We start from the raw sequence: 26,850 nt of genomic DNA, 5'->3' as shown, positions 1-26,850 counted from the left end.
TATCTGGCCATCATCATGTGATCATGACATTATCATTTACATAACTTCCAATGAACATGCTCAACAATTAACCTTTTACCCTGCAGTCCCAGGATCCTTCTGTGTAGGATCTGTAATTTGACATTGGGATCACCCTTCTTTTGATTTTTTTTTTCTCCTACAATGCAGGTAGAGACCATTCGACCCATTAAGTCTGCACCAACCTGATGAAAAGCATCCCACCCTGCCCCTGTAATGCTGCGTTTACCATGACTATCTGCCTATGGCACAACTCTGCATGGCCAATCCACATCTTTGGATTGTGGAGGAAACCAGAGCACTGCAAGAACCCAGACACAGGGAGAATGTGCAAACTCCATAGAGACAGTCATAGAGTCGAGCAAGGGTGGAATTGAGCCTGGGACCCTGGCGTTGTGAGGCAGCAGTGCTAACCACAGAACCACCATTTTGAATTTGATATTTTCAAAGAAATTGTGCAGACCTGATTTAAAATGAAGCTGTTGCATGTATATTGATGTATTCCAAAGTCATATGATTAGAGGTTGTATAGTTACTTATGGACTGATATGTATTTTTACTTTATCCATTCACGTTTTCTTGAAAAATTTCAAATTTGGCATTTAAATAATTGTATCATTTTGTTCATTCATGGGGTATGGGCCAGGGTTTCATGTTGATCCTTAACTGCACTTAAGAAAGTAGCCTTTCTGAATCAGTACAGTGTGCAGGGACACTTAGTGCCACTGGGAAGGGAGTTACAGGATTTTGACCCAGTGACACTGAAGGAAAGGTGATATATTTCCAAACCAGGAGAGTGGGTGGCGTGGAGGTGAACTTGCAGGTGATACTGCTATGGGACTTTGGGCATTTGTGGCACGGTTTACAAAAATATGAGCAGTCAGACATTTATAAGTGACGGTTTATTAAGAAGCAGCAGTTTAAAAAAGTATACAACAGCAACAATTGAGGATGGTTCACTGATATTACAGCCTGATGTTTGCACAAAATGTGTCATCCTCATTAAAGTTATGAAGGCAGCATCTTGCTCTTTAGCTGAAGTCACAGAACCATAGAGCTCTATTGCACAGATAAAGGCCCCTTGGCCCATCATAGCTGTGCTGGTCAAAAACAATCTCATTTTCCAGCACTTAGTTGATAATCTTGTATCCCTTGGCATCACAAGTGTGCATCTAAATACTTCTTGAATGTTGAGGGTTTTTGCCTGTACAAACTTTACAGGCAGTGAGCTCCAGATTCCTGCCACCCTCTGGGTGAGACTATTTTTTCTCACATTCCCTCTAAAGCTATGCCCCTAGTCACTGATCCCTCCATCAAAGGGAAAAGTTTCTTCCTGTCTTCCTATCTATACCCCTCATAATTATTTACATCTCAATCGTGTTTCCTCTTAATCTCCTCTGCTCTAAGGGAAACAGCCCCAGTCTGTCCAATCTCTCTTCAGAACTGAAACTCTAGCCAAGGCAAGATCGTAGCAAATCTCCTCTCCAGGGTTATCACATCCCTCCTATAATGTGAATTCCAGAACTGCACACAATACTGCAGCTGTGACCTAACTAATGTCTTATGCAATTCCAATAGCATTCTCTACTCTTAACACTTATGCCTAAATAATAAAGGCAAATATAGCATATACTTTCTTAACCACTTTATCCAGCTGTCCTGATACTTTAAGGGACGGCTATACATGCAAACCAAGGCTCCTCTGATCCTTGACACCTCTCAGAGTCCTACCATCCATCAAATATTCCCTTGCCTTGTTTGTCCTGTCCAAGTGCATCTCCTCACATTTATCTGGATTGAATTCTATTTGCTGCTGATCAGTCCATCTGACCAGCACATCCATATCTTCTTGTAGGCGAAAGTGGGTACTGCAGATGCTGGAGATTAGAGTCAACGTTAGAGTGGTGCTGGAAAAGCACAGCAGGTCAGGCAGCATCCGAAGAGCAGGAAAATCGACGTTTCGGGCAAAAGCCCTTCATCAGGATTCCTGATGTGCTTTTCCAGCACCACTCATATCTTTTTGTAGCCTAAGGCTATCCTGCTCACTACTTACCGACCCTCCAAACTTACTGATAATCCCTCCTATATTCAAGTCTAAATCATTTATAGAAACCACAAGCAGCAAGGGTGCCAAGACTAACCCCTGTGTGATGCCACTGAACCTCCAGTCAGAAAAATATCCCACAACCATCACGCTCTGCTTCTTGCCCATCAGCCAATTGTGGATCCAATTAAACAAATTTCCTTGGATCACATGGCCTCCTACCTTTGCTCTCAATCTCCCATGCAGCACCTTATCAAAGCCTTGCTGAAGTCCAAAAAAACTACATCAGATGGATTTCTCTCATGTACACACATGTTCATCTCTTTGAAAAGTTCAAACAGGTCAGACATGACCTCCCTTAACAAAACCACACCAACTGTTCTTGATTAATTCCTGCCTCTCCAAATGCAGATTAATTCAGTTCCTCAGAATTACTTCCAATGGTTTATCCACTACCGGGCCTGTAGTTTCCTGGTTTGTCCCTTGCTCCTTTTTTGAATAATGGTATCACCTTGGCTGTCCACCAGTCCTCTGTCATCTCTCCTCAGGTAGACAGGAATTGAACATTGTTGCAAGTGCCCATGCTATTTCCTGCCTTGCCTCACTCAACAACCTGGTACACATTTCACCTGGCCCTGGAGATGTAACTTCTGCCGACCCACTCAAAAGCTCCTCATGGTTGCTGTTGATTTATCGAATAAGAGACCACCTCCCTGCTTTCCATACCCATTCCATCCTTCTCACTACTGAACACCAACACAAAATATTAATTTAGAACCCTATCTATGTTATCTGGCCTCCCTTTTGAGATAGCAGTCACAACTGCCTGGCATTTGCAGATTTGTTGTGCTTGAGACTGTTTGATTCTAGTTAAGCATGGGGAGATGGCTGTTCCATGTTCTAAAACAAAAACAGAAATTGCTAGTGAAACTTAGCAGGTCTGGCCACATCTGTAGGAAGAAAACAAAGTTTAATGTTCCGAGTCCAATGATTCTTCATTGGAACAGTTAGCAGTGAGAAAAATGTGGTATTTATGCTGAAGACAGAGTTTGTCGGGTGGAGGAGGTGGGGGGAGGTGGGGAAAGTGGAGATGGAGCTGAGAAAGAGAGAGAAAGCGAGAGAAATATGAAAGGGGTGGGTAAACAAGGAGACTGTGGACAGCAGGCCTGGACAGAGGAAAACCTGAATAAGTGATAATAAGAACTAAGAGGAGGGGCGAATGGGAGAGCAATACTGAAATCAACCTATATAATGTGATAATAAGTCGAAGAGTAGGTGAAATGGCTAGTCTGTGCTGAAGGCAATTTATAACAGGACTGGGTGTGGGGATGAGTAAAAAACATGGAAGGATGGAATCAGGCTCAAAAGGTATTGAACTCAAATGATGAGTCCTAGAGGATGCAGGGTGGAAAATGAGATGTTGCTTTTCCAGCTTGCACTGGCTCACTGGAGCACTGCAAAAGGCCTGCGACAGGGATATTGGCCAGGGAACACGGTGGTGTGTTGAAATAGCACGCTGAACTGGAAGCTCAGAGTCATTTTTGCGATCAGGATATGGGGAGTTCTGCGCAGCGGTCACCCAGTATACATTTTGTCTCCCCAGTGTAGAGAGGAGCACATTGTGAGCAGCGAATGCAGTACACTAGAATGAGTGAAGGGCAGGTAAATCGCAGCTTCACCCGGAAGGTGAGTATGGGGCCTTGGATAGTGAGGAGGGAGGAGGTAAATGGGCAGGTGTTTGCATGGGAGAATGCCATGGGAGTTGGGGAGATGTAAGGAGTAGAGGAGGAGTGGACCAAGACTTCCTGAAGGGAATGGTCCCTGCAGAATGTTGAAAAAGGAGGGGAGGGAAATATGTGTCTGGTCATGGCATCCTTCTGGAGGTGACAAAAATGGCAATCCTTTGGATGCAGAGGCTGTTGAGATGGTAAGTAAGGACCAAGTGAACCCTATCATTATTGTGGGAGGGAAGGGAAGGGGTGAGACCAGAGTGCGGGTGATGGGTCAAACATGGCTAAGGGCCCTGTCAACTACACTGGTAGAGAATTCACAGCTGTGCAAAACAAGTGGACATTTCTAAGGGCCCCTGTGGATTGTGGCATTATCAGAAGAAATATACCCTAGATGAAGAAATGGTGAGACTGGGATGGAGTCCTTCCAGGAAGCAGAATGTGAGGGATGTGTAATCAGGGTCACTATGGAGTACGTGGGTTTGTAGTGGATAGTGGTGGACAGCCTTTCCCCAGAAATGGAAACAGAAATAGTGGGAAGGAGAAGGGAAGGGAGTAGTTGGAGATGGACCAAGTGAAGCTGAGGGCAGGATGGAAATTGGAAGTAAAATCCATAAATTGTTCCAGTTCAGAACGAGAGAGGGTAGCAGCACCCATAATGCCATCATTGTACTGGAGAAAGCATTGTGGGAGGGACTTGTGCAGGACTGGAACAAGGAATGCTCCATGTACTCTACAGAGATTGGCTACATGGCCACAACTTTGACCTGACGCAGGATTGCTGTTTGTTTACCAGACAAGTTACTGAAATGTTAATTGAATTTCAAGATCTGAATGGTTTGGAATTTGGCGCAGAACTCTGGGAAAGATGTAAGGTTCAAATACAAAATCGCCTGGAATAAGATTTGAAACAATCTAAACATACAATTCCTCGTCCTCCCACCCCCACCCTCACCCCCACCAGGAAACCTACCTGACCCAGGAAACTGTTGGGTGCACCTTTTTAATGGAGATATGTCTGACATAGTGCAGTACAGTAGATCTGTTCGCCATACAGCTCTTCTCAGAATCATACAACAAACACAGTATTTTTTTACCACGGGATGACTCTGGCAATGTGCAGTTTATTGAGGTGTTACTCATAATAGTGCAGCTGCTCGATCTGGGTGAGAAAATACATTGTAGAACAATAACCATTAATAGTCACTGTTAAAACCTAATTTTTTTGTGATTGTTTTTATGATCAAGTATCTCTGCTATATGAGAAAAATTCCTTAAACAGATTAAGTACATCATGGTTAGAGTCAGAACAACTGTTACTCTACGTTATAAACACTCTTCCTCTGTAAACAAAGCTAATGTGGATTGCGAGTGCTTCACTTATCATTAGTCCAAAAATTGAAGCCATATCTTTCAGGAGTAAAATAAGTTGGTGGAAATGGCAAAATCTGCCCTTTGTCAGCATGACACACATTGTGGTCATGTAAATTGGAATAATAGAATCCCTCCCCTGTGGAAGCAGGCCATTCAGCCAATCAAGTGCACAACGACTCTCTGAAGGGCATCCCACCCAGACCCACCCCTCCTTGTAACCCTGCATTTTCTACTGCCAACTCAGCTAGCCTGCACATTCCTGGACATCGGGCAACTTTGCATGGCCAATCCACCTAACGTGCACATCTTTGGAATGTGGGAGGAAACTGGAGGGCCCAGCAGAAACCCACACAGACAAGGTGCAAACTCCTCATAGACTGTCAACCAATGCTGGAATCGAATCTGGGTCCCTGGTGCAATGTGGCTGCAGCTATAACCACTGAGCCCCTGAATCACCTGCAATACCTTGAGGAGATTCTCTGCCACCAATCCTTCTTATTGGCATTCTTCTAATTTATTGGCAGCAAAAGGGGATGGATATCTGCACTTAATTTTCAGCAAATTTATGTGTAATATTAATAAATAGAATAGGTTTATTACAGAGTACTTAATAGTTAGTTACATTATACATGAGTTACATAATAGTCTCTTGTGAGACTTCAGACTGGACTTCAGACTAAGTACACATTACTGTTAACTACATTGAGCTTAGCACTGGCAACTGATCCTGCAACACTGATTAACATCCACACACACAATAGCTCCTCCCAAGATCATTCCTTTATATACTGATGGGTGGGGTTTACAATGAATGTCAATTAACCCTTTCAGGTTCTAATTGTCTTAAACAGTTTAAGTTTGGAACTTACTTCACCAAAAGGCTGTTGTTGCTCAATCAAGTGTTAATGTTATACCTGGTATTTATAGATTTTTGAAAGCAATATAAGACAAAGGTCAGTGTAGGTCACAGATGACCTCATTGGTGGGTCGACATCTTGCCCAATTTCATTTCTTTCATGTCATTGCACTAAGTCAAAGAATTATCAAAACAAATCTAATTATTCTTCTTACTTTGTTCCAATTTTGCACTTACTTGGCTGTAATGTAATCATTTATTCCATTAATGTGAATCTTAGCACTCGCTCCAACATCTAGACCAGTCCCAGTGATGGTGACACTGGTTCCCCCAGAAATATATACACGGTTCGGTGTCACAGCCGTAACAACTGGTTCCTGATTAAAAAACAGGTTTAGTAATCATGATCGCTTAGAAAAGGAAACCTCTATAGCACCTTTCATGACCTCAGGATGTTCCAAAATACTTTTCAGCCACCTAAGTACTTGTGAAGTGCAGTTGGTCTTATAATGTAGGGAACAAGGGGAAATCAATTGGTGTCTACAAAAGACAATGTGAAAAATGACAAAATAATCAATTTTTCAGTGATGTTGGCCAAAGAATAAATATTGGCTAAGATCCCGGGTAGAATTGAATTGTTCCTCACGTTGTACTGCAGGATTTTTGTACCCTCCTGAAAGGTTTCAGTATAATCTGTGATCTGACTGATAGCACAAACGACAGTGTATCACTCCCTCACTGCTATGTCAATCTTGATTATTTGCTTGTGCCTCTGGCATTGGCCTTGAACCCATAAATCTTCTGGTTCAGCCAGGGACAGGTGTGCTATTAGCTGAACCACAGCAAATACTTTCCTAGTCACCCTCTGTATTTGACTGGGAGAAAGTGAGGACTGCAGATGCTGAAGGTCAGAGTCAAAGCGTGTGGTGCTGGAAAAGCACAGCTGGTTGGGCCACATCCAAGGAGCAGGAGAGTCGACGTTTTGAGCATAAAGTTTTCATCAGGAATGTGGGCTGTATTTGACACCATAATGTCAAATCCTTTACAGGCTCATCGATTAACTGCAAATAAGTAATCAAAAGTAATCAAAAGGGAGGAAAGGGTCGTGTGAGGGAGCCGTGGTTTAATAAGGAATTGGAATCCCTTGTTAAATGGAAGAGGGCGGCCTTTGTAAAGATGAGGCGTGAAGGTTCAATAGGGGCGATTGAGAGTTATAAGGTAGCCCGGAAGGACCTGAAGAGAGAGCTAAGAGCAGCAAGGAGGGGACATGAGAGGTCCTTAGTTGGTAGGATTAGGGAAAACCCTAAGGCTTTCTATAGGTATGTTAGGAATAAAAGTGACTAGGGTAGGAATAGGTCCAATCAAGGATAGTAATGGGAAGCTGCGTGTGGAGGCTGAAGAGATTGGGGAGGCACTGAATGAATACTTTTCGTCAGTATTCACTCAGGAACAGGACATTGTTGTCGATATGAATACTGAGGCACGAATAAGTAGAATGGATGGCTTTGAGATATGTAGAGAAGAGGTGTTGGAAATTCTGGCAAGGGTGAAAATAGATAAGTCCCCTGGGCCTGATGGCATTTATCCTAGGATTCTCTGGGAAGCAAGGGAGGAGATTGCAGAGCCATTGGCCTTGATTTTTGTGTCCTCTTTGTCTACAGGAGTAGTGCCAGAGGACTGGAGGCTAGCAAACGTGGTTCCCTTGTTCAAGAAGGGGAGTAGGGATAATCCTAGTAACTATAGGCCAGTGAGTCTCACTTCTGTTGTGGGCAAAGTCTTAGAGAGAATTGTAAGGGATAGGATTTATGCACATCTGGATAAGAATAATGTGATCAAGGATAGTCAGCATGGTTTTGTGAAGGGCAGGTCGTGCCTCACAAACCTTATTGAATTCTTTGAGAAGGTTACTAAGGAGGTAGATGAGGGGAAAGCGGTAGATGTGGTATATATGGATTTTAGTAAGGCGTTTGATAAGGTCCCCCATGGTAGGCTACTGCAGAAAATACAGAGATATGGCATTGAGGGTGAGTTGGAGGTTTGGATTAGGAATTGGCTGGCTGGAAGAAGACAGAGGGTAGTAGTTGATGGCAAAGGTTCATCTTGGAGTGCCGTCACTAGCGGTGTTCCGCAAGGATCTGTTTTGGGACCATTGCTGTTTGTCATTTTTATAAATGACCTGGAGGAAGGGTTAGAAGGTTGGGTGAGCAAGTTTGCAGATGATACGAAAGTCGGAGGAGTTGTAGACAGTGAGGAAGGATGTGGCAGGTTACAGCGGGATATAGAGAAGCTGCAGAGCTGGGCAGAAAGGTGGCAAATGGAGTTCAATGTAGCTAAGTGTGAGGTGATTCACTTTGGTAAGAGTAATAAAAAGATGGGGTACTGGGCTAATGGTCAGATACTTGGTAGTGTGGAAGAGCAGAGGGATCTTGGTGTCCATGTACACAGATCTCTGAAAGTTGCCACCCAGGTAAATAGTGCAGTGAAGAAGGCATATGGCGTACTGGCTTTTATTGGTAGAGGAATTGAGTTCCGGAGTCCTGAGGTCATGCTGCAGTTGTATAAGACTCTGGTGCGGCCGCATCTGGAATATTGTGTGCAGTTTTGGTCGCCATACTATAGGAAGGATGTGGAGGCACTGGAACGGGTGCAGAGGAAGTTTACCAGGATGTTGCCTGGTATGGTAGGAAGATCCTATGAGGAAAGGCTGAGGCATTTGGGGTTGTTTTCATTGGAGAAAAGAAGGTTTAGGGGTGACTTGATAGAGGTGTACAAGATGATTAGGGGGTTAGATAGGGTTGACAGTGAGAACCTTTTTCCACGTATGGAGTCAGCTATTACAAGGGGGCATAGCTTTAAATTAAGGGGGGGTAGATATAGGACAGATGTTAGGGGTAGGTTCTTCACTCAGCGAGTCGTAAGTTCATGGAATGCCCTGCCAGTAGCAGTAGTGGACTCTCCCTCTTTATGGGTATTTAAGCGGGCATTGGATAGGTATATGCAGGATAGTGGCTTAGTGTAGGTTAGGTGTGCTTTGATCGGTGCAACATCGAGGGCCGAAGGGCCTGTACTGCGCTGTAATGTTCTATGTTCTATGTACTTCTACCACATTCAAATGACTATTGGAACAAGGCCTAAAACTTTATAAGAGCTATATAAGATATACAACATGGGAATTTTGCAGGCATCTCCAGATGTTTATAATCCAATTGAATTTTCTCTTATTCCTTCTGCCTAATAGAAACAGAAAATAGGAATGAGAGTAGGCCATTCGGCCCTTCAAGCCCGCTCCATTATTCAATACGATCATTGCTGATCATCAAACTCAGTTGCCTATTTCCATTTTCTCCGCACACTCTTCGATCCCTTTAGCCATAAGAACTATATCTAACTCCTTTTTGAAAACCTTAAATGTTTTGACCTCAACCACTTTCTGAGGCAAAGAATTCCACAGGCTCTAGGTGGAGAAATTTCCCCTCATCTCAGTCCTAAATGGCCTACCCCATATTCTGAGACTGGGACTCCTGGTTCTGGATTCCTTGGTGATCAGGAACATCCTTCTTGTGTTTACCCTGTCTAATCCTGTTAGAATTTTGTACACTTCCATGAGATGTCCCCGCTCATTCTTATAAACGCCAGAGAATATGAACCTAACTGATCCAGCCTCTCAGTCCTGCCATCCCAGGAATCAGTCGAGTAAGCCCATCGCCTGAACATCCTTCCTCAGGTAAGGAGACCATAGCCACACACAACACTCCAGGTGTGGTCCCACCAAGGCCCTGTACAATTAGAGTGAGACATTACTGCTTCTGTACTCAAATCCACTCACTCTGAAGGCCAACATACCATTTGCTTTCTTCGCAGCATGTTAATTATTACGATGCTGTCACTTTAACAAGGTTATTTTGTCCCTGGTTTATTGAAGAGAGGTTGTAAAGGCAGAGCTGCTGAAGAGTCTAAGTTTTAAGAGGCCTTTGGATTTTCTTAAAATAGTTTAACAATGGAAGGGAAATGGCCAGTTCACACAGTTCAGACTTTCTAGATTTTTTTTAGCTATAGCAGTCACAGGATGAGAGACCTCCGAAGAGTTCATGGAATCATAGGATCATTGAGCCCTTATGGTGTGGAAACAGGCCATGAGGCCCAAGAAGTTCACACTGACCCTCGAGGAGTAACCCACCCAGTCCCTTTCCTTTACCCTATTGCTCGAGTGCAGGAGCAGTGATGTCTCACTGCAATTGTACAGGGCCTTGGTGAGACCACACCTGGAGTGTTGTGTGTGGCTCTGGCCTCCTTATCTGAGGAAGGATGTTCAGGCGATGGAGGGAGTGCAGTGAAGGTTTACCAGACTGATACCTGGGATGGTAGGGCTGAGAGGCTGGATCAGTTAGGATTATACTCTCTGGAGTTTAAAAGAGTGAGCGGGGATATCTCATAGAAGCCTACAAAATTCTAACAGGATTAGAGTTGCAAGCTTCAGTAAAGGAGTCCTCTAACTTTCTCTGAAATCTCTCTCTGGATGTTGTTCCCTCCGGCCTGTAAGAATCTGTTTTTGAATTTACCTTTTTGCCAAGGGGTGTGTTTATGGAATGTTGCTGTATTGGAACAGTTAATTAGTAATAATTACTATATAAGGTCAGTTAAGATTTCCAATAATTAAGTGATTTAAATTCTGCTTTCCTTTGCTCGTGTTTTAACTGTGGTGTTTAAGTAAATTGTGTTTTACTTAAAGCCAAGTGGTTTAACCAGTTGTATCCAACCTGGAACACCCACTTCACATCTGCCTTTAAAATAAGAAAAGGTTAGGTCTAGGCTAACTTCTTAAAATATTTTGAGGGGGGGGGGTCTGGCCTGGTTCATAACATAATGTATAAATATCACAAAAGTTTCTGGAGGCAAACCAGTGAACATATATTGACTATTTATATCAGTTGGACTTTACCAAAGATGTGAAGGGCAAGTTTTTTAATACAGAAACTTGTAGGTTTTTGGAACACACTACCAAGGATGATGGAGGAGGCAGATATGACAGGGGCATTTAAAAGGCTTTTAGATAAGCACATGAATATGCAAGGAATGGAGGGATATGGACCAAGGGCAGACAGAGGGGATTAGTTTAATTTGGTGTCGTGTTCGACACAGCATCATGAGCCAAGGGACCTGTTCTTGTGCTGTCCAGTTCTATGTTCTTCTTCTCTCAAGTCCAGTCCCACATAATCTGACAATGTCTGGCATGACCAACGAGGTGACTTTGCTATTAATCACATAGACTAAAGTCAGCACATCTTTCTATCTATTTTCCCCACAAGGTCTTCCTGTGAAAGCATCAAAGTTGTTTGCATCAATAAATATTCATGGTTCCACATTTTCTGAGTAAAGTACTTTCTCCCATTTCCCTTTGAGATTTATCAGTAAACGTCTTCTATTTATAGCATTTATTTTTGGAGTCTCCCATAAATGGAAACATTCCAACCACATCTACCTTTCTAACACATCCATAATTTTCAAAACCCTCAATCATATTTGTTGTTGCGTAACTGAAGGTGATGGAAGAAAGGGGGCAATTGTAAAAGAAGTGCAGACAGACACCATTTGTTGAAGGTGGTAGGGCAGGTTGAGAAAGTGGCTAAAGTACTACATGGGATTTTGGGCTTAATAAACATAGGCAATAATAGACAATAGACAATTGGTGCAGGCGTAGGCCATTCTGCCCTTCGAGCCTGCACCACCATTCAATATGATCATGGCTGATCATCCTTAATCAGTATCCTGTTCCTGCCTTATCTCCATAACCCTTGATTCCACTATCCTTGAGAGCTCTATCCAACTCTTTCTTAAACGAATCCAGAGACTGGGCCTCCACTGCCCTCTGGGGAAGAGCATTCCACACAACCACCACTCTCTGGGTGAAGAAGTTTCTCCTCATCTCTGTTCTAAATGGCCTACCCCTTATTTTTAAGCTGTGTCCTCTGGTTCGGGACTCCCCCATCAGCGGAAACATGTTTCCTGCCTCCAGAGTGTCCAATCCTTTAATAATCTTATATATCTCAATCAGATCCCCTCTCAGCCTTCTAAACTCAAGCGTATACAAGCCCAGTTGCTCCAGTCTTTCAGCGTAAGGTAGTCCCGCCATTCCAGGAATTGACCTCGTGAACCTACGCTGTACTCCCTCAATAGCCAGAATGTCTTTCCTCAAATTTAGAGACCAGAACTGCACACAATACTCCAGGTGCGGTCTCACCAGGGCTCTGTACAGCTGAAGAACCTCTTTGCTTCTATACTCAATCCCTCTTGTTATGAAGGCCAGCATGCTATTAGCCTTCTTCACTACCTGCTGTACCTGCATGCTTACCTTCATTGACTGGTGTACAAGAACACCCAGATCTCTTTGTACTGCCCCTTTACCTAAACTGATTCCATTTAGATAGTAATCTGCCTTCCTGTTCTTGCCACCAAAGTGGATAACCATACATTTATCCACATTAAACTGCATCTGCTATGCATCTGACCACTCACCTAACCTGTGTAGGTCACCCTGTAATCTCCTAACATCCTCCTCACTTTTCACCCTGCCACCCAGCTTTGTATCATCAGCAAATTTGCTAATGTTATTACTAATACCATCTTTTATAGCATTAATATATATTGTAAAAAGCTGCGGTCCCAGTACTGATCCCTGCGGTACCCCACTGGAGGCGTTTATCACTACTCTTTGTTTCCTGTCAACCAACCAACTTTCAATCCAAGTTAGTACTTTGCCCCCAATACCATGTGCCCTAATTTTGCTCACTAACCTCCTGTGTGGGACTTTATCTAAAGCTTTCTGAAGGTCCAGGTACACTAAATCTACTGGATCTCCCTCGTCCATCTTCAGAGTTACATCCTCAAAAAATTCCAGAAGATTAGTCAAGCATGATTTCCCCTTCATAAATCCATGCTGACTCTGACCTATCCTGTTACTACTATCCAGATGTGTCGTAATTTCATCCTTCATAATAGACTCCAGCATCTTTCCCACCAGTGAGGTCAGACTAACTGGTCTATAATTTCCTGCTTTCTCTCCCCACATTTCTTAAAAAGTGGTACAACATTAGCCACCCTCCAATCCACAGGAACTGATCCCGAATCTATCAAACTCTGGAAAATAATCACCAACGCATCCACGATTTCTCGAGCCACCTCCTTCAGTACCCTGGGATGTAGACCATCAGGCATAGATAATAAAAGCAAAACAGTTATAAAACATTGATTCAACCCCAGTTGGGGTACTGTATACAATCCTGGTCACTGCAATTTCAGAAAGGTGTGAAGGATATTGAGACAACATGGAAAGAAGAATCAAACAGGAAAAGAAAGAGAAAGCTCCCTGGGACGAGGAACCTAAGTAATGGGTATATTGGAAAAGCTGGGCATGTTCTCCTTAAAGTAGGAAAGGTTAAGAGGAAATCTGATCAAAGTTTTCAAATCATGAAGGCTCCACACAGAGTAGAGAGAGAAAAACTGTTCCCATTGGCAGAATGGTTGAAGACAAGAGGACAGACATTTAGGCTGATTGGGACATGAGGAGAAAACTGTTTCATACAATGATGGTTTGGATCTGGAATACACTGCCTTGAGAAGTGGTTGAGGCAGATTAAACTCTAAAGGGAACTGGATAAAGGCTGAAAAGAAAAATAAATGGCAGGGTTCTGGTGCAAGGGTAGAGGAGCAGGACGTGCTGTTTTGCTCTTGCAAGGAGCCATGATGGCCTTGAGGGGTTGAATGGCTCCCTCTGTGCCGCACCAATATATAACTCTACGAACTCTCCAAAAGCTCTGTGTTTCTCCAATTCTGACCCCTCAACAATTTCTGATGTTAATTGTTCCAGCCAGCTCACTGAGTTCCAAAGCTCTCGAATTCTCTCCATTTCCTGTATGTTGGACAGGAACTGAGAGGCAATCTGTTTGTTGGATTTAATTATTGTAATCTTTGTGCAGATACTTTCATGGTGGCACTACTCTGTTGCATTCTTATGCATAGAGACTGCTTGCAATCTGAGAGTATTTAGTGCAAGGCTAGAGAGTAAGATGCAGTCACACGAGGGAAGCATAGTGGTAATGTCATTAGATCAGCAACCCAGTGGTCTGGACTAATATTTTGGGGACATGGATCTGAATCTTACCATGACAGTTGGTGAAATTTGAATTCAGTTTTAAAAACTGCGGAATTAAAAGCTAATCTAACTGCTGCAAAAATCCACCTGACTCACCAATGACTTTTAGGGAAGGAAATTAGATTAGAATCCCTACAGTGTGGAAACAGGCCCTTTGGCACAACCAGTCCACACTGACCCTCCGAACAGTAACCCACCCAGACCCATTTCCCTCTGAATAATGCACCTAACACTATGGGCAATTTAGCACGGCCAATTCACCTGACCTGCACGTCTTTGGATTGTGGGAGGAAACCGGAGCACCCGGAGAAAACCCACACAAACACTAGGAGAATGTGCAAACTCCACACAGACAGTCGCCCAAGGCTGGAATCGAACTTGGGACCCTGGTGCTGTGAGGCAGCACTGCTAACCACTGAGCCCCAAATCTATCATCCCTAGTTGGTCTGATGTAGATGTGACTCCAAGCCCACGTGAATGCTGTTGATGATTAACTGCCTCTGAAAGCCACTCAGTTAGAAATGAGCAAAAATGCTGATCTTGACAGTGATGCCCACATCCAATAAATGAAACATAATTCTGAGGAAGGAAGTGTAAAGATGTGGGAGAAACTCTCTCTACTCCAGGTTATTCACTTCTTAACAGAATACCTGTTTTGGTGAATTGATCACCAGACTCCAACCATGAGTCTAGCTGACCCAGGGCTGGAAAGATCATTAAAGATGGAGAAGAGATAGAATGGTCAGTCATGCACATATCGCAGGACCTGGGACTGAGGCAAGTTAAATTCCTAGAAATGATTCATTCACATTCATAATCATAAACAACACACAATCAAAGCTTTATTTAGATAATTCAAACACAAACCATGGTTGGCTTGGAGTATTCCTTACCGTACAAATCCTTTCTGGTGAACAAAAGACACAGCCTGGCTTCCGGACATCGCAACTATAAACTGTTAAAACAAGACCTTATTAGAATTGGATTGCACACTCCGGTGCAGCAAGGATGCTTATTCGTCAGTAACATGGTCATTTTCCACAATAAACTGGAAGGGTGTAGCTCCAAAAACACTCAAGAAGCTTGACACCATCCAGATCAAAGCAGCCCTATGACACAATTTTATGGCTCTCCCCACTCTCATGCCAATCCATTCCCAGTCTTTTGTGTCTGTAAAAGGAGCCAATCATAATGGATATCTGGAATTTATAGGCAAGGTTTAGCCTCTCCACTATGTTTCGGATTGAATGTCTGTTAAGAGACTGAGGCTGAATCTCATTTCTCTTGTAAAATTATAAAGAATCAATTACCTGTGATATTGTTCGGATTATCAATAATGTAACTGGAATTTCTACTGGACACAACATTCACAGGAATGAGCCGTCTTTCATTCACAAACTGCAAAATATAAACAATGTCCAATTTAGCTAATGATCACAGATCATCACATGCATTTTCGTTAAATTAACATTTTTAAAAATCAAACACTGACAAAGGACTGTGTTTGAAGGTTACCCATGAGAGGAGAAGGCAGTACCTAAAACAGGGCACCATGACATTGGCCTTGTGTCTGTGCAAGCCTGTATCCCACTATTTTTTTACTTGCACTGAGGAAGGTGTTAGGAGGACTACTGACTTGGTGAAGACAATAATACAGTCCCGAACAGACTCCAAATGGTTACCCACACTAACACCAACACTGGCAAGTGAAACCTTTCACTCTTAAAACTGCAAATTAATTGATGGAAGTTAAAAGTTGAATCATGAATCAGGTTTATACTTTACTGAACACAGTCTAACGGTGAAAGACCAAGGAATTACAGACTGAGAAAACACAATGAACTATTTAACCATTACACTCACCTGAGGCCTGATACACTGGATGACAGATCCGTTGATCCACTTGGCCTTTTGTAACTTCCCATCAAACGAACAACTCAGGTCCTGCAAAACAGTGTATCATGAAGCTTCCTCAAAGATTTATAAAATAAGATCCAACTCTTCATTTCATTATTAACAAAGCTGCAGCAGAAGATTTGGAAAATGATAAACCAACCAGGAAGACTCAACATCATTTTATGCACAGGAAATCCTGTTTGATAAATGTATTCAAATTCTTCGAGGACGTAACAACCAAAGTTGGGAAAGGCATTTGACAAGTTGCCATGTAACAGGTTACTTGTCAAAAGCTCATAATGCTGAAGTCATAGATTAGCATCAATAACCAGCTGATAGGAAACACAGGGTGGAATTTAATGGAATTTGGAAGCAATAAGCATTTAATCAGATGCAGGATGTGAAATTTACCACCTTTCTTACCTCTATTTCAACTAAGTCTGAGACAGGATGCAACATTGGCACCTTCCTGCCTGGGCATTAATTGAGTATCGCAACCTCACTACTGATGAAATTCAACCAGCGGTGGACAGGAGACTTGTCATGCATGAAGCCTAAAATTCTAAGCCCTGTCAGGTTGGCTCATGGGCTGTCAGGGGCAGGGGTCCTTCATTCAAAGGTCATTTACGGAAGGTCAACACTTTTGGAAGAGAGTGGAGTTTACTTAAAACCTACCCTTTCTCATGGACAGTCTGACTGTCCACTCCTAGCCAGAGATCCCTTCCCTCCTCATTCACCTAAGGCCTGGACCACTGATTGATCCTAAACTTGTGATGGGTTCACTACCGGCAGCTTCCAGCACATGCGGAGGCAGAGGAGACACAGGGCACGTGCCAGTTCTCCAGCCAGTGTGCAAGAACCCTGGAGTCCATATTAAATTCTGCCCAAAAGCGGTCAGGATGGATGTCTCATTTTCGCATTGTCAAACTGTAACCAGCGGAATGTCACAGGGATGGATTAGTGCTAAGGTCTCCACCTGTACCATTCTATGTGAATGGCTTGAATGAAGGGGAGTCATGGATTGTAGCAATATTTACTGGTGATACAAAGATGTCCAGGAAAGCAAGTTGTGAGGAGGAATCAACAAAAGGGATGTCAATAGATTCAGTGAGTGGACAAAAAAAAATGTTCAGACAGTACAGAATGTGGAAAAACAGAAATTATCAGTGCAGATTTTTAATCTACACTGTTCGTACTAATTATGCATTTAAATTGCCGATTGTAATCAAGAACTGACCAATCTTTAATATCAGGGGATTCCCAGTTGCTTTGCTTGGTGGAAGTGGTGTGCACTGACCCTACATCCAGCTACCCAGCAGTGATAATATGCTGAGAGCAGCCTTCACTGATTTAGAGTGAGCCCTCTTCCTCCATCAGTTGTGGGAGACCAAGCCCACAGGATTGCCATTAAACCAACCTGCACTTCGGGAATCCCAGCAACAGGAGGAGGAAGTGAGAGTTGCAGATGCTGAAGATCAGAGTCAAAAAGTGTGGCGCTGGAAAAGTACAGCAGGTCAGACAGCATCCGAGGAGCAGGAGAATCAATGTTTCAAATTTCAGCAGCACCAGACCAAGTGGAGAAATACCATGATGTCTGGGACGTTAGACAACTCTCCTGGTGCAACCAGTGAGGAGGAAGGCTGCTACGTGGCCAGGTTTGAGAGTGCGGAGGGCATGGTGGCTGGGGATTGCTTAAATTGGAGTTGAACATAGGAGGGTGGGTGTAGTGAACCTTGAAAGGAGGCAACAGCCTGCCCTCTCTCCACCTTCCCTTGTCCCATGTAAATTGGCAGCAGAGGAATTCGTTGGTCACTTAAAAGCCTCATAGGTCCAAGATAGGCAGGCTGTCTGGCACTTTTCCCACCCTGAGTAACCTCAGACAGGTCAGAGGTGATTGTAAAGGCAGCTATAAATTGGATTTTATCTTATGAACTAAGCTACCCCCACTATAAACATGCTGGATGTGCTGGGGAAGGTTGGGGTATAAAATCCAAGATTCTTTGGAGATTTGACAGGTGGATGCAGAAAAGTTGATCCCCCTTGTAGGAGAATCTAGGACCAGAGGGCATCATCTGAGAATAAGGGGTCACCGATTTAAGACAGAGATGAGGAGGGATTCCTTCTCTAAAAGGGGTGTAAATCTTTACCTCAGACAGCTCTCAAAGTTGGCTCATTAAGTTTATTCAAGGCTGAGACAGAGATGTTTCATCACTAAGAGAATCAAGGGTTATGGGGGAAAGGCAGGATAGTGGAATTGAGGATTATCAGATCAGCCAAAATGTTATTGATGGTGAAGCAGACAAGATGGACCAAATCACCTACTTTTGCTGTGGCAGCTAGGATTCTTATAGGGTCACTCACAGCACTGTTCTGAGGAAGGGTCATTGGACCCGAAACTAACTCTGCTTTTTCTCCACAGATGCTGCTAGACCTGCTGAGCTTTACCAGTAATTACTGATTTTGTTGTTGGTTCTGTTGGAAAGGAAGTTCAAGGGTTTTGACTCATTTGTTACCCATGAACCTGCAGATGAGCGTCACACATGGTTACAGAAATTCTGGCGTCCCAGTGTAAGTGTTTTTGCGTGACAGAATATGACTTGACAGACCATCCAGTTGATTGAAAACTCACTCACAGAAAGCAGGTCAGACTTCACTGCACCGCTTGTGACTTCAGAAGCCAATAATTTCAGCCAAGCACTTTTCAGTATCAGCCAAAACATTTATTAAGTTTAACAGGGAATAATTTTCTACAGTGATATAAGGGACAGCATTAGACGGGGGAGCTGGACTCTCTGGATTATTCTATGGTCAACTGGTATTTATTTGATGGACTGAATGGCCTCCATCACTGCTATAGGAGTCTGTGAGTAGGAGTCTAGATCAAGACCATCATGCTCCTTGGAAAGTCCCTCTGAACTCTTTCACAGAACCAGCGATGAAGGATTTCTCAAAAAAATTCAGCAATCTTCCTTTTCAGCAAAAATGTAAAAACTGCTGCCATCCCACTGACCATGTGATAAGAAGCCCACGAAGCAGAATTCCTCCTTCTGCACAGCAGCAAGAGGAACCAGCTTGCTCAAACAGGAAATGAATCTATCTGGAAGGAGTCGTACACTTGTTCTGCTCCAGTCCTGTCAGTCAGACGAGAACTGATCATTTTTACAACTCTTGAATACCACAGAGGAGGGTGATCACATCAGGAGTGTTTCAGGGTTGCAAATGTACACCCACTGGACAATTCCTTTTATCTATTTATAGGATGCATCACATCTGAGATACTCCTTGTTCATCCCTGGTTGGTCGGGGACACTCTTGCAGAATCATCAAATTTTACAATACAAAAGGAGGCCATTCAAACAAATGTATCTGTACTGGCTCCCAAAGGAACTATCCAGCTAGTCCCACTCTCCACCCCAATTTCCATAGCCCTCTAACCTGATCCCTTTCAAATATATATCCAGCTCTCTTGTGTGAAATCGACTATGGAATCTGCCTCCATCACTCTCCCAGGCAACATGTTCCAAATCTTAACAACTCTCTGAGGAAAGAGGCTTCTCCTCATCTCACTTCAAGCTCTCTCGCTGACAATCTTGAACTTGTAATCCTATATTGCTGCAGCCTGTGTGGTGAACAGCTGCCACAGTGGGTCAGCGATCCCAAGACTTTGACCAACCAGCCTCAGGTACAGTGATCCAGGTGAGGATGAGAGGTCAGTTGAAGGGGAGCTTGGAGATGGTGATTTTCCCAACTGGTTGTGCCCAATGTCCTTCTCGGTGTAACTTTGCAAATAGTAAAAATTGTTCAAAGACTCTCCATCCACAATAGATGGCCTTTCTTTAATTGATTTATAGGAATTATTCTTGTGACATTATGTCTCAACAACTTTGCAGTCAGGATCCTAGTTCATCAAAGTACATTTCCCCTTCAAAAAAGAACTGTCAGAGGAAACTAGATACCCAATCCTAGCTAAAAGTGTTAATTTTTAATGAACAGGCAACCCACGCTGACTTTGGTGTTTTAAGCCATGAATTAAACATGGAAACATAGAAGATAGGAGCAGGAGTAGGCCATTCAGCCCTTCAAACCTGCTCCACCATTCATTTTGACCATGGCTGATCATCCAACTCAATACACTAATCCTGCCCTGTCCCCATGTCCCTGATCTCATTAGCCACAGATGCTATCTTGAAAACACATAATGTTTTGGCCTCAACCACTTTCTGTTGTAGTGAATTCCACAAGCTCCCTGCTCTCTGGGTAAAGAAATTTCTCCTCAACTCAAACATAAAAGGTTTACTATGCATCCTCACTGTCCACTGGAACAGTACCAGATGATTGGAGGGTGGCAAATGTTATTCCCTTGTTCAAGAAAATGAACAGGAACAACTCTGGGAATTACAGACCAGTCAGTCTTACGGCAGTGGGCAAATTATTGAAGACGATTCTGAGAGACAGGATTTATGATTATTTGGAAAAGCATAGCTTGATTAGAGAAAGTCAGCATGGCTTTGTGAGGGGCAGATCATGCCTCACAAGCCTTACTGAATTCTTTGAGGATGTGAAAAAACATATTGATGAAGGTTGAGCAGTGGATGTGGTGTACATGGATTTTAGGTAACGTTTCACATGGTTGGTTCATTCAGAAAGTAAGCAGGCATGGGATACAGGGTAATTTGGCTGTCTGGATACAGAATTGGCTGGCCCATAGAAGCCAGAGGGTGGTAGTAGATGGAAAGTATTCAGCCTGGAGCTTGATGACCTGTGGTGTTATGCAGGGATCTGTTCTGGGACCTGTGCTCTCTATGATTTTTATAAATGACTTAGATGAGGAAGTGGAAGGGTGGGTTAGTAAGTTTTTTCCAATGACACAAAGGTTGGTGGAGTTGTGGATAGTGTGGAGGGCTGTTGTAGGTTGCAACGAGACATTGACAGTATGCAGAGCTGGGCTGAGAAGTGGCAGATGGGGTTCAACCTGGAAAAGTATGAAGTGATTTATTTTGGAAGGTCGAATTTGAATGCAGATTACAGGGTCAAAGACAGGTTCCTTGGCAATGTGGAGGAACAGGGGGATCTTGGGTCCATGTCCATAGATCTCTCAAAGTTGCCACCCAAGTTGATAGGGCTGTTAAGATGGCAGATGGTGTGTTGGCTTTCATCAGCAGGGGATTGAGTTTAAGAGGTTATGCTGCATCTGTATAAAGTCCTGGTTAGACCACACTTGGAATATTGTGTTCAGTTATGGTCACGTCATTATAGGAAGGATGTGGAAGCTTCAGAGGGTGCAGAGGAGATTTACCAGGATGCTGCCTGGATTGGAGGGCATGTCTTATGAAGAAAGGTTGAGGGAGATAGGGCATTTCTCATTGGAGCGAAGAAGGATGAGAAGTGACTTGATTGTGGTGTACAAGATGTTGACAGACATAGATAGAGTGGATAGCCAGAGACTTTTTCCCAGGGAAGAAATGACAGTCACAAGGAGGAATAACTTTAAGATGATTGGAGGAAGGTATTGGGAAGATGTCAGAGGTAGGTTCTTTACACAGAGAGTGTTAGGTGCATGGAATGCACTGCCAGCAGTGGTACTAGTGTCAGATACACAGGGGACATTTAGGCAACTCCTGGATAGGCACTTGGATGATAGTAAAATGAAGGATATGTAGATTAGTTTGATCTTAGAGTAGGATTAAAAGTTGGCGCAACATCGAGAGTTGAAGGGCCTGTACTGTTCCACGTTCTATGACTCCTAGTTCTGTACTCCACCACAATCAGGAACATCCCTCCTGTATCTAACTTGTCGAGCCCTGTTAGAATTCGATAGGTTTCTGTGAGATCCCCTCTAATTCTTCTAAGCTTCAGTGAATATGTCCTAACCAACTCAATCTCTCCTCATACATCAATCCTGCCATTTCAGGAATCAATCGGGTATACCTTCACTGCACTCCCTCTGCAGCTTGAACATCCTTCCTCAGATAAAGAGACCAAAATGGGTACACAATACTTCAGGTGAGGTCTCATCAATGCACTGTACAATTGCAGCAAGACATGCTGGTTCCTGAATTTAAAGCACCTCACAATGAAGGCCAATAGATAGTTTACCTTCTTCACTGCATTTACTTTCAGCAACTGGTACATGAGGAAACTCAAATCTTGTTGAACATTCCCATCTCTCAATTTACAGATATTCAAAAATAATCCACCTTCCTATTTTGGCTCCCACTGTGGATAACTTCACATTTATCCACATTATAGTTCATCTGACATATATTTACCCATTCCCTCAGACTATCCAAATCACACTGCAACATCTCTGCATCCTCCTCAAAGCTCATCTTTCCACCCAGCATGGTGTCATCTGAAAATTTTGAGATTTTTATATTTAGTTCCCTCATCTACATCATTAACATATAGTGTGAATACCTAGGATCCTAGTACTGATCCCTGTCACTGCTTACCGTTCAAGAAAAGACCCATCTGACTCTTTATTTCCAGCCTGCAAACTAATTTTCGATCTACTGCATTTCAGTGCTCCCCCCCCCAGTCTAATGAGTTTCAGTTTCAAACATCAATCTCTTTCGTAGGTGTCTTCTGAAAGTCCAAATATTCAATGGGCTCCCCCTGATAAACTCTTGTAATTACATCCTCGAAGAATTCTGTAACTTTGTCAAGTATATGTTCCCTTTTGTAAGTCTGTGCTGTTTTCTAAATGTTCTAACGATAAAATCTTTGAAAATAGTCTCTAGCATTTTTCCACTACCGACATCAGTCTCACTGGTCTATAATTCTCTATTTTCCCTCTACCTCCCTGTTTATATCATGGGGTTACGTTAGCTTCCCTCCAATCTACTGCTCATGCAAATCAAGGAGACTATGGCAAACAGTTTGATTTTTCTCATATTCATTTTATTACTGGATGCCTTTGGTCTGTCCCTCAGGAAAAAAGAACCTGAATTTTCATAGCACCTTCTATAACCCAAAAACATCCGAAACCACTTGAGAGAATGAAGAACGTTTTGAAGCCTAGTCACCACGGAGGCAGATGGAAGTTATAATGCACAGTAAACCCCATACAACAGCAATGTGATAAATGCTAGATAATCTGTATTAGTGATGTTAGTTGAGGGGGCGAATATTGGTGAGGACACTGTTTTTCTTCATAACCGTCCAAGTATAGATATCAGAGCTACTTTAAGACTTACGTTTTGCACTTCTGCATGAATCAGAACAATGTCAAGATTTTCTGAAGTCGGATTTAATTTTACTTCATAAATTTGACGGCAGAACTGAAATCAAAACATAATTCATGGTATTAATCATGGGTGGGTTTTCTTCATTGAAAACAATGGTATCAGTCAGTAATGACTGCTTACCTGTTGAGTATTTCCATGGCAATTTGAAGAGTAAGTACATCGATGTTCTACTGCACACCAGTGACATCCAGATTTAATACAATCAATACATCTGGTTCAGGAAAGGAAGAAAATAAACTGATGTTAACACCTCAAAATCACAGTGAGATGCAGGAATACATAGAAAGAACCATACAAATGAATCCAACAGGCTCAACCAATCTGTGCTAGCACTTGCTTTTAATGGTAAGATCCTGGGGAGTGTTGCTGGACAGAGAGACTTTGGACTGCAGGTTCATAGTTCCTTGAAAGTAGAGTGTCAGGTAGATAGGATAGTGAAGAAGGCGTTTGGTATGCTTTCCTTTATTGGTCAGAGCATTGAGTATAGGAGTTGGGAGGTCATGTTGCAGCTGTACAGGACATTTGTTAGGCCACTTTTGGAATATTTCATGAATTCTGGTCTCCTTCCCATCAGAAGGATGTTGTGAAACTTGAAAGGGTTCATACAAGATTTACAAGGATGTTGCCAGGGTTGGAGGATTTGGGCTATAGGGAGATGTTGAGTAGACTAGGGCTGTTTACCTTGGAGCGTCGGAGGCTGAGGGGTGACCTTATAGAGATTTATAAAATCATGACGGGCATGGATAGGATAAATAAACAAGTTCTTTTCCCTGGGGTGTGGGAGCCCAGAACTAGAGGGCATTGGTTTAGGGTGAGGGGGAAAGATAGAAAAGGGACCTATGGGACAACTTTTTCATGCAGAGGGTGGTGCGTGTATGGAATGAGCTGCCAGAGAAACTGGTGGAGGCTGGTACAATTACAGCATTTAAAAGGCATCTGGATGGGTTTATGAATAGGAAGGGTTTAGAGGGATATGGGCCAAGTGCTGGCAAATGGGATTAGATTAGATTAGGATATCTGGTCATCATGGATGAGTTGGACCAAAGGGTCTGTTTCTGTGCTGTACATCTCTATGTCTCTGTGACCCTATTAGCAGAAGGGTTAAAAATGAGTTGATGTGTCAGAAGTCAGCCCCACATCTCGACACGAAGAGATTAGAAGTAGAATTAGGTTTTATTGTCATGTGTACTCAAGTACAGAAGTACAAGAATACAGTGAAAAGTTTACAATCTCACTATTTTAGGTACAACTGGGTACAAATCTTAGATTCAAAAAAATGGAATAAGAAAGAAAAGAAGTTGCATTACCTTACAGAGATTCATAGTATAAGTTAGAAATAAGAATAGGTAAAAGAATAAACATTACAGTCAGATAAACAAATTACAAATAAACATTACACTGCAGTAGATCAGCGCAGGGGCTTCCACATGTGGTCTAACCGGCCTCGCAAGCCGCTGACCACCCATGCCGGAATCAAATCACTGTTTTCCCTCCACAATCTCTGCATGACAACTCTCACATAACTGTCCTCAACTGCTTCCAATGAAACTTTTTTTAAAAGAAGATGATATTCCTCTCAAACCCTGGTTCTGCTCTAAATTATTACACCTGGCCAAGTCCACATCCAATGTGGATCATAGGTTTTTGCAATTACCAAGGCAGGAGATGTAGTAGAGCATCATTTACAGAGTGTCTCCCTCATTCAAAGGAACTGAGCAGAGCTAACCCCTTCAGAGGTGATACTTGCAGAGCTCTAGCAGAGCTCCAATATAATTCCAGTGAAAATGTCAACATCAACTTAATAGCCACGATGTCAAAGCATAAGATATTGAAGTGGTACCAAGAGGGGCCTGCCATGGTTAGATGATTACTTAATAATATCAGAATGCAAGATTGTAAGAAATCAAAGCAGAAGCAGGTCATTTAGCCGCTTGAAACAGCTCAATTAAGGCCAGTCTTTTCCCTCAACTCTACTTGCTTTACAATCCCCATAAACCTTGATCTTTCTTGTATGCCAAAAAGATATCAAACTTAGACTTGAATCTTCTCAATGACTGAACATCCATAGCTCTCTAGGTTACAAAATTCCAAAAATGTACATCCCTTTGTATATATTCATAATGGGATGGATATTGTACATGCATAGCTCGCTAGATGGTACATCTTCCCATGGCATTTCTCACATCCACTGAGTGCCTCCATCAGGGCAGCACTTCCTCAGTATTGTACTGAAATGACAGCCTTTGCTCAAGTTATAGGAGTGGGACTGGGAACAAAAAAGAGGGCTTGGAAAACCCAGTGAGTTAAGCAGCCTCTGTGAAGAAACAGAGAGTTAACATTCAGATCAATGACCTGGATGCTGAAAAGGCCTGCTGAACGGAAACATTAAAATTGTATTTTGCTTCTGAGCTAGAGTTAGCTGCCTGACTCAGATGCACTTTGCGAATATTTGGTCTACAATTCATGTGTTTTAGTAATATAACTTCTGATTTATGAAATTAAAGTTTATAGGTACAAAATTGGATAACTGCAACCAAAACACTTTTATGTTCAAGTAATGTTGCTTTAAGGGGTTAAGAAACAAAGATAATTAACAAGCTGGACTTTAATGGTTGTCAGACACCTAAAATGAATGGTCATCCAGAATGCTAATCATATTTGTTTTGTAGAATCACAAGAGACAGAACTCTAAAAACAGTAGGTAACCTACTTCACTGGATCTGCAATAACAAGGGAGTTTGAACTAAATTGGCTGAAAAGAATTCAGTAAGGCCTAAAGGTGAGATTATGAATAGCCCAGAGCAGGCTATGTTATCATGGAGATGAGTGGCGCTTAGGAAAGTTCTCTGGTCTAAATTTATCTGGGTGAGAATTCGCTGGGAGATGTTAGCTGCAGTTTGAAACTGGAAGAGTATTAAAACAAAAAAATGGCTTCAAGTAGCCTGAAGCTATTAGCAGACTCTTGGAGTTAGGACAAGAGAAGTCTCTGGAGCCTTTGATAGTTCAGTGCAGCCAAGAATGCCAGAAATAAGCCCTTAAAAGGAGCATTTTCTTGATGTAGCTGAGATTGATTGAAGCTTAGAGGAATAAGGGTGGTAGTTCATTGTAGCTAGCTTTTTGATAAAAGCTGAAATTGTGTCAGCGATTGTGTATATGGTAGCAATGACAAGCCGTGGGGAATCTGTCTCTGGGGAAGAGATTAAATGAGCAGTCATTGAGACATTGGAGTCAGAAAGATTTCAAGGGCATTCCAAAGTCAGAGGTTTGAAACTGAAGAATTTGGAGCACTCGTTAAAGAGATTGAATTTAAATTGGATTTAGTGACCCACAGGTCAGTAACATCTATGTAGGGTCTGTTTTGACACACTCACCAATTAAAGTCCAATCTTGACCACAGTTTCAGTGTTAACTCATGTTTAGCTCACGTTAATCCGGAATGTTCGAGTATGAGTTGTATACATAATGTGAATTATTTTTATATTCTGACTTTGTGTAATAAACTTTAGCTCGTTTGATCAAAACCATGAAACCATGTG

General features: G+C 42.6%; 1 protein-coding gene across 1 annotated transcript in view; it reads right to left on the bottom strand.

The window, feature by feature from the left end:
• plxnc1 (plexin C1) overlaps positions 1–26,850 on the bottom strand; it is a 129,740-nt gene that overhangs the window by 53,739 nt on the left and 49,151 nt on the right. Inside the window, exons 8-14 of the mRNA XM_072562355.1 lie at positions 23,435–23,525; positions 23,264–23,347; positions 16,035–16,115; positions 15,482–15,569; positions 15,065–15,126; positions 6,260–6,399; positions 4,766–4,954 (exon numbers count right to left, since the gene is read on the bottom strand). Coding sequence (XP_072418456.1) covers positions 4,766–4,954; positions 6,260–6,399; positions 15,065–15,126; positions 15,482–15,569; positions 16,035–16,115; positions 23,264–23,347; positions 23,435–23,525 — 735 coding nt within the window. The remainder of the gene's footprint in view (positions 1–4,765; positions 4,955–6,259; positions 6,400–15,064; positions 15,127–15,481; positions 15,570–16,034; positions 16,116–23,263; positions 23,348–23,434; positions 23,526–26,850) is intronic.

Source organism: Chiloscyllium punctatum, chromosome 44, assembly GCF_047496795.1.
Source record: "Chiloscyllium punctatum isolate Juve2018m chromosome 44, sChiPun1.3, whole genome shotgun sequence".
Taxonomy (NCBI): Eukaryota; Metazoa; Chordata; class Chondrichthyes; order Orectolobiformes; family Hemiscylliidae; genus Chiloscyllium; species Chiloscyllium punctatum.
This window is presented reverse-complemented; position numbering and strand designations above follow the sequence as displayed.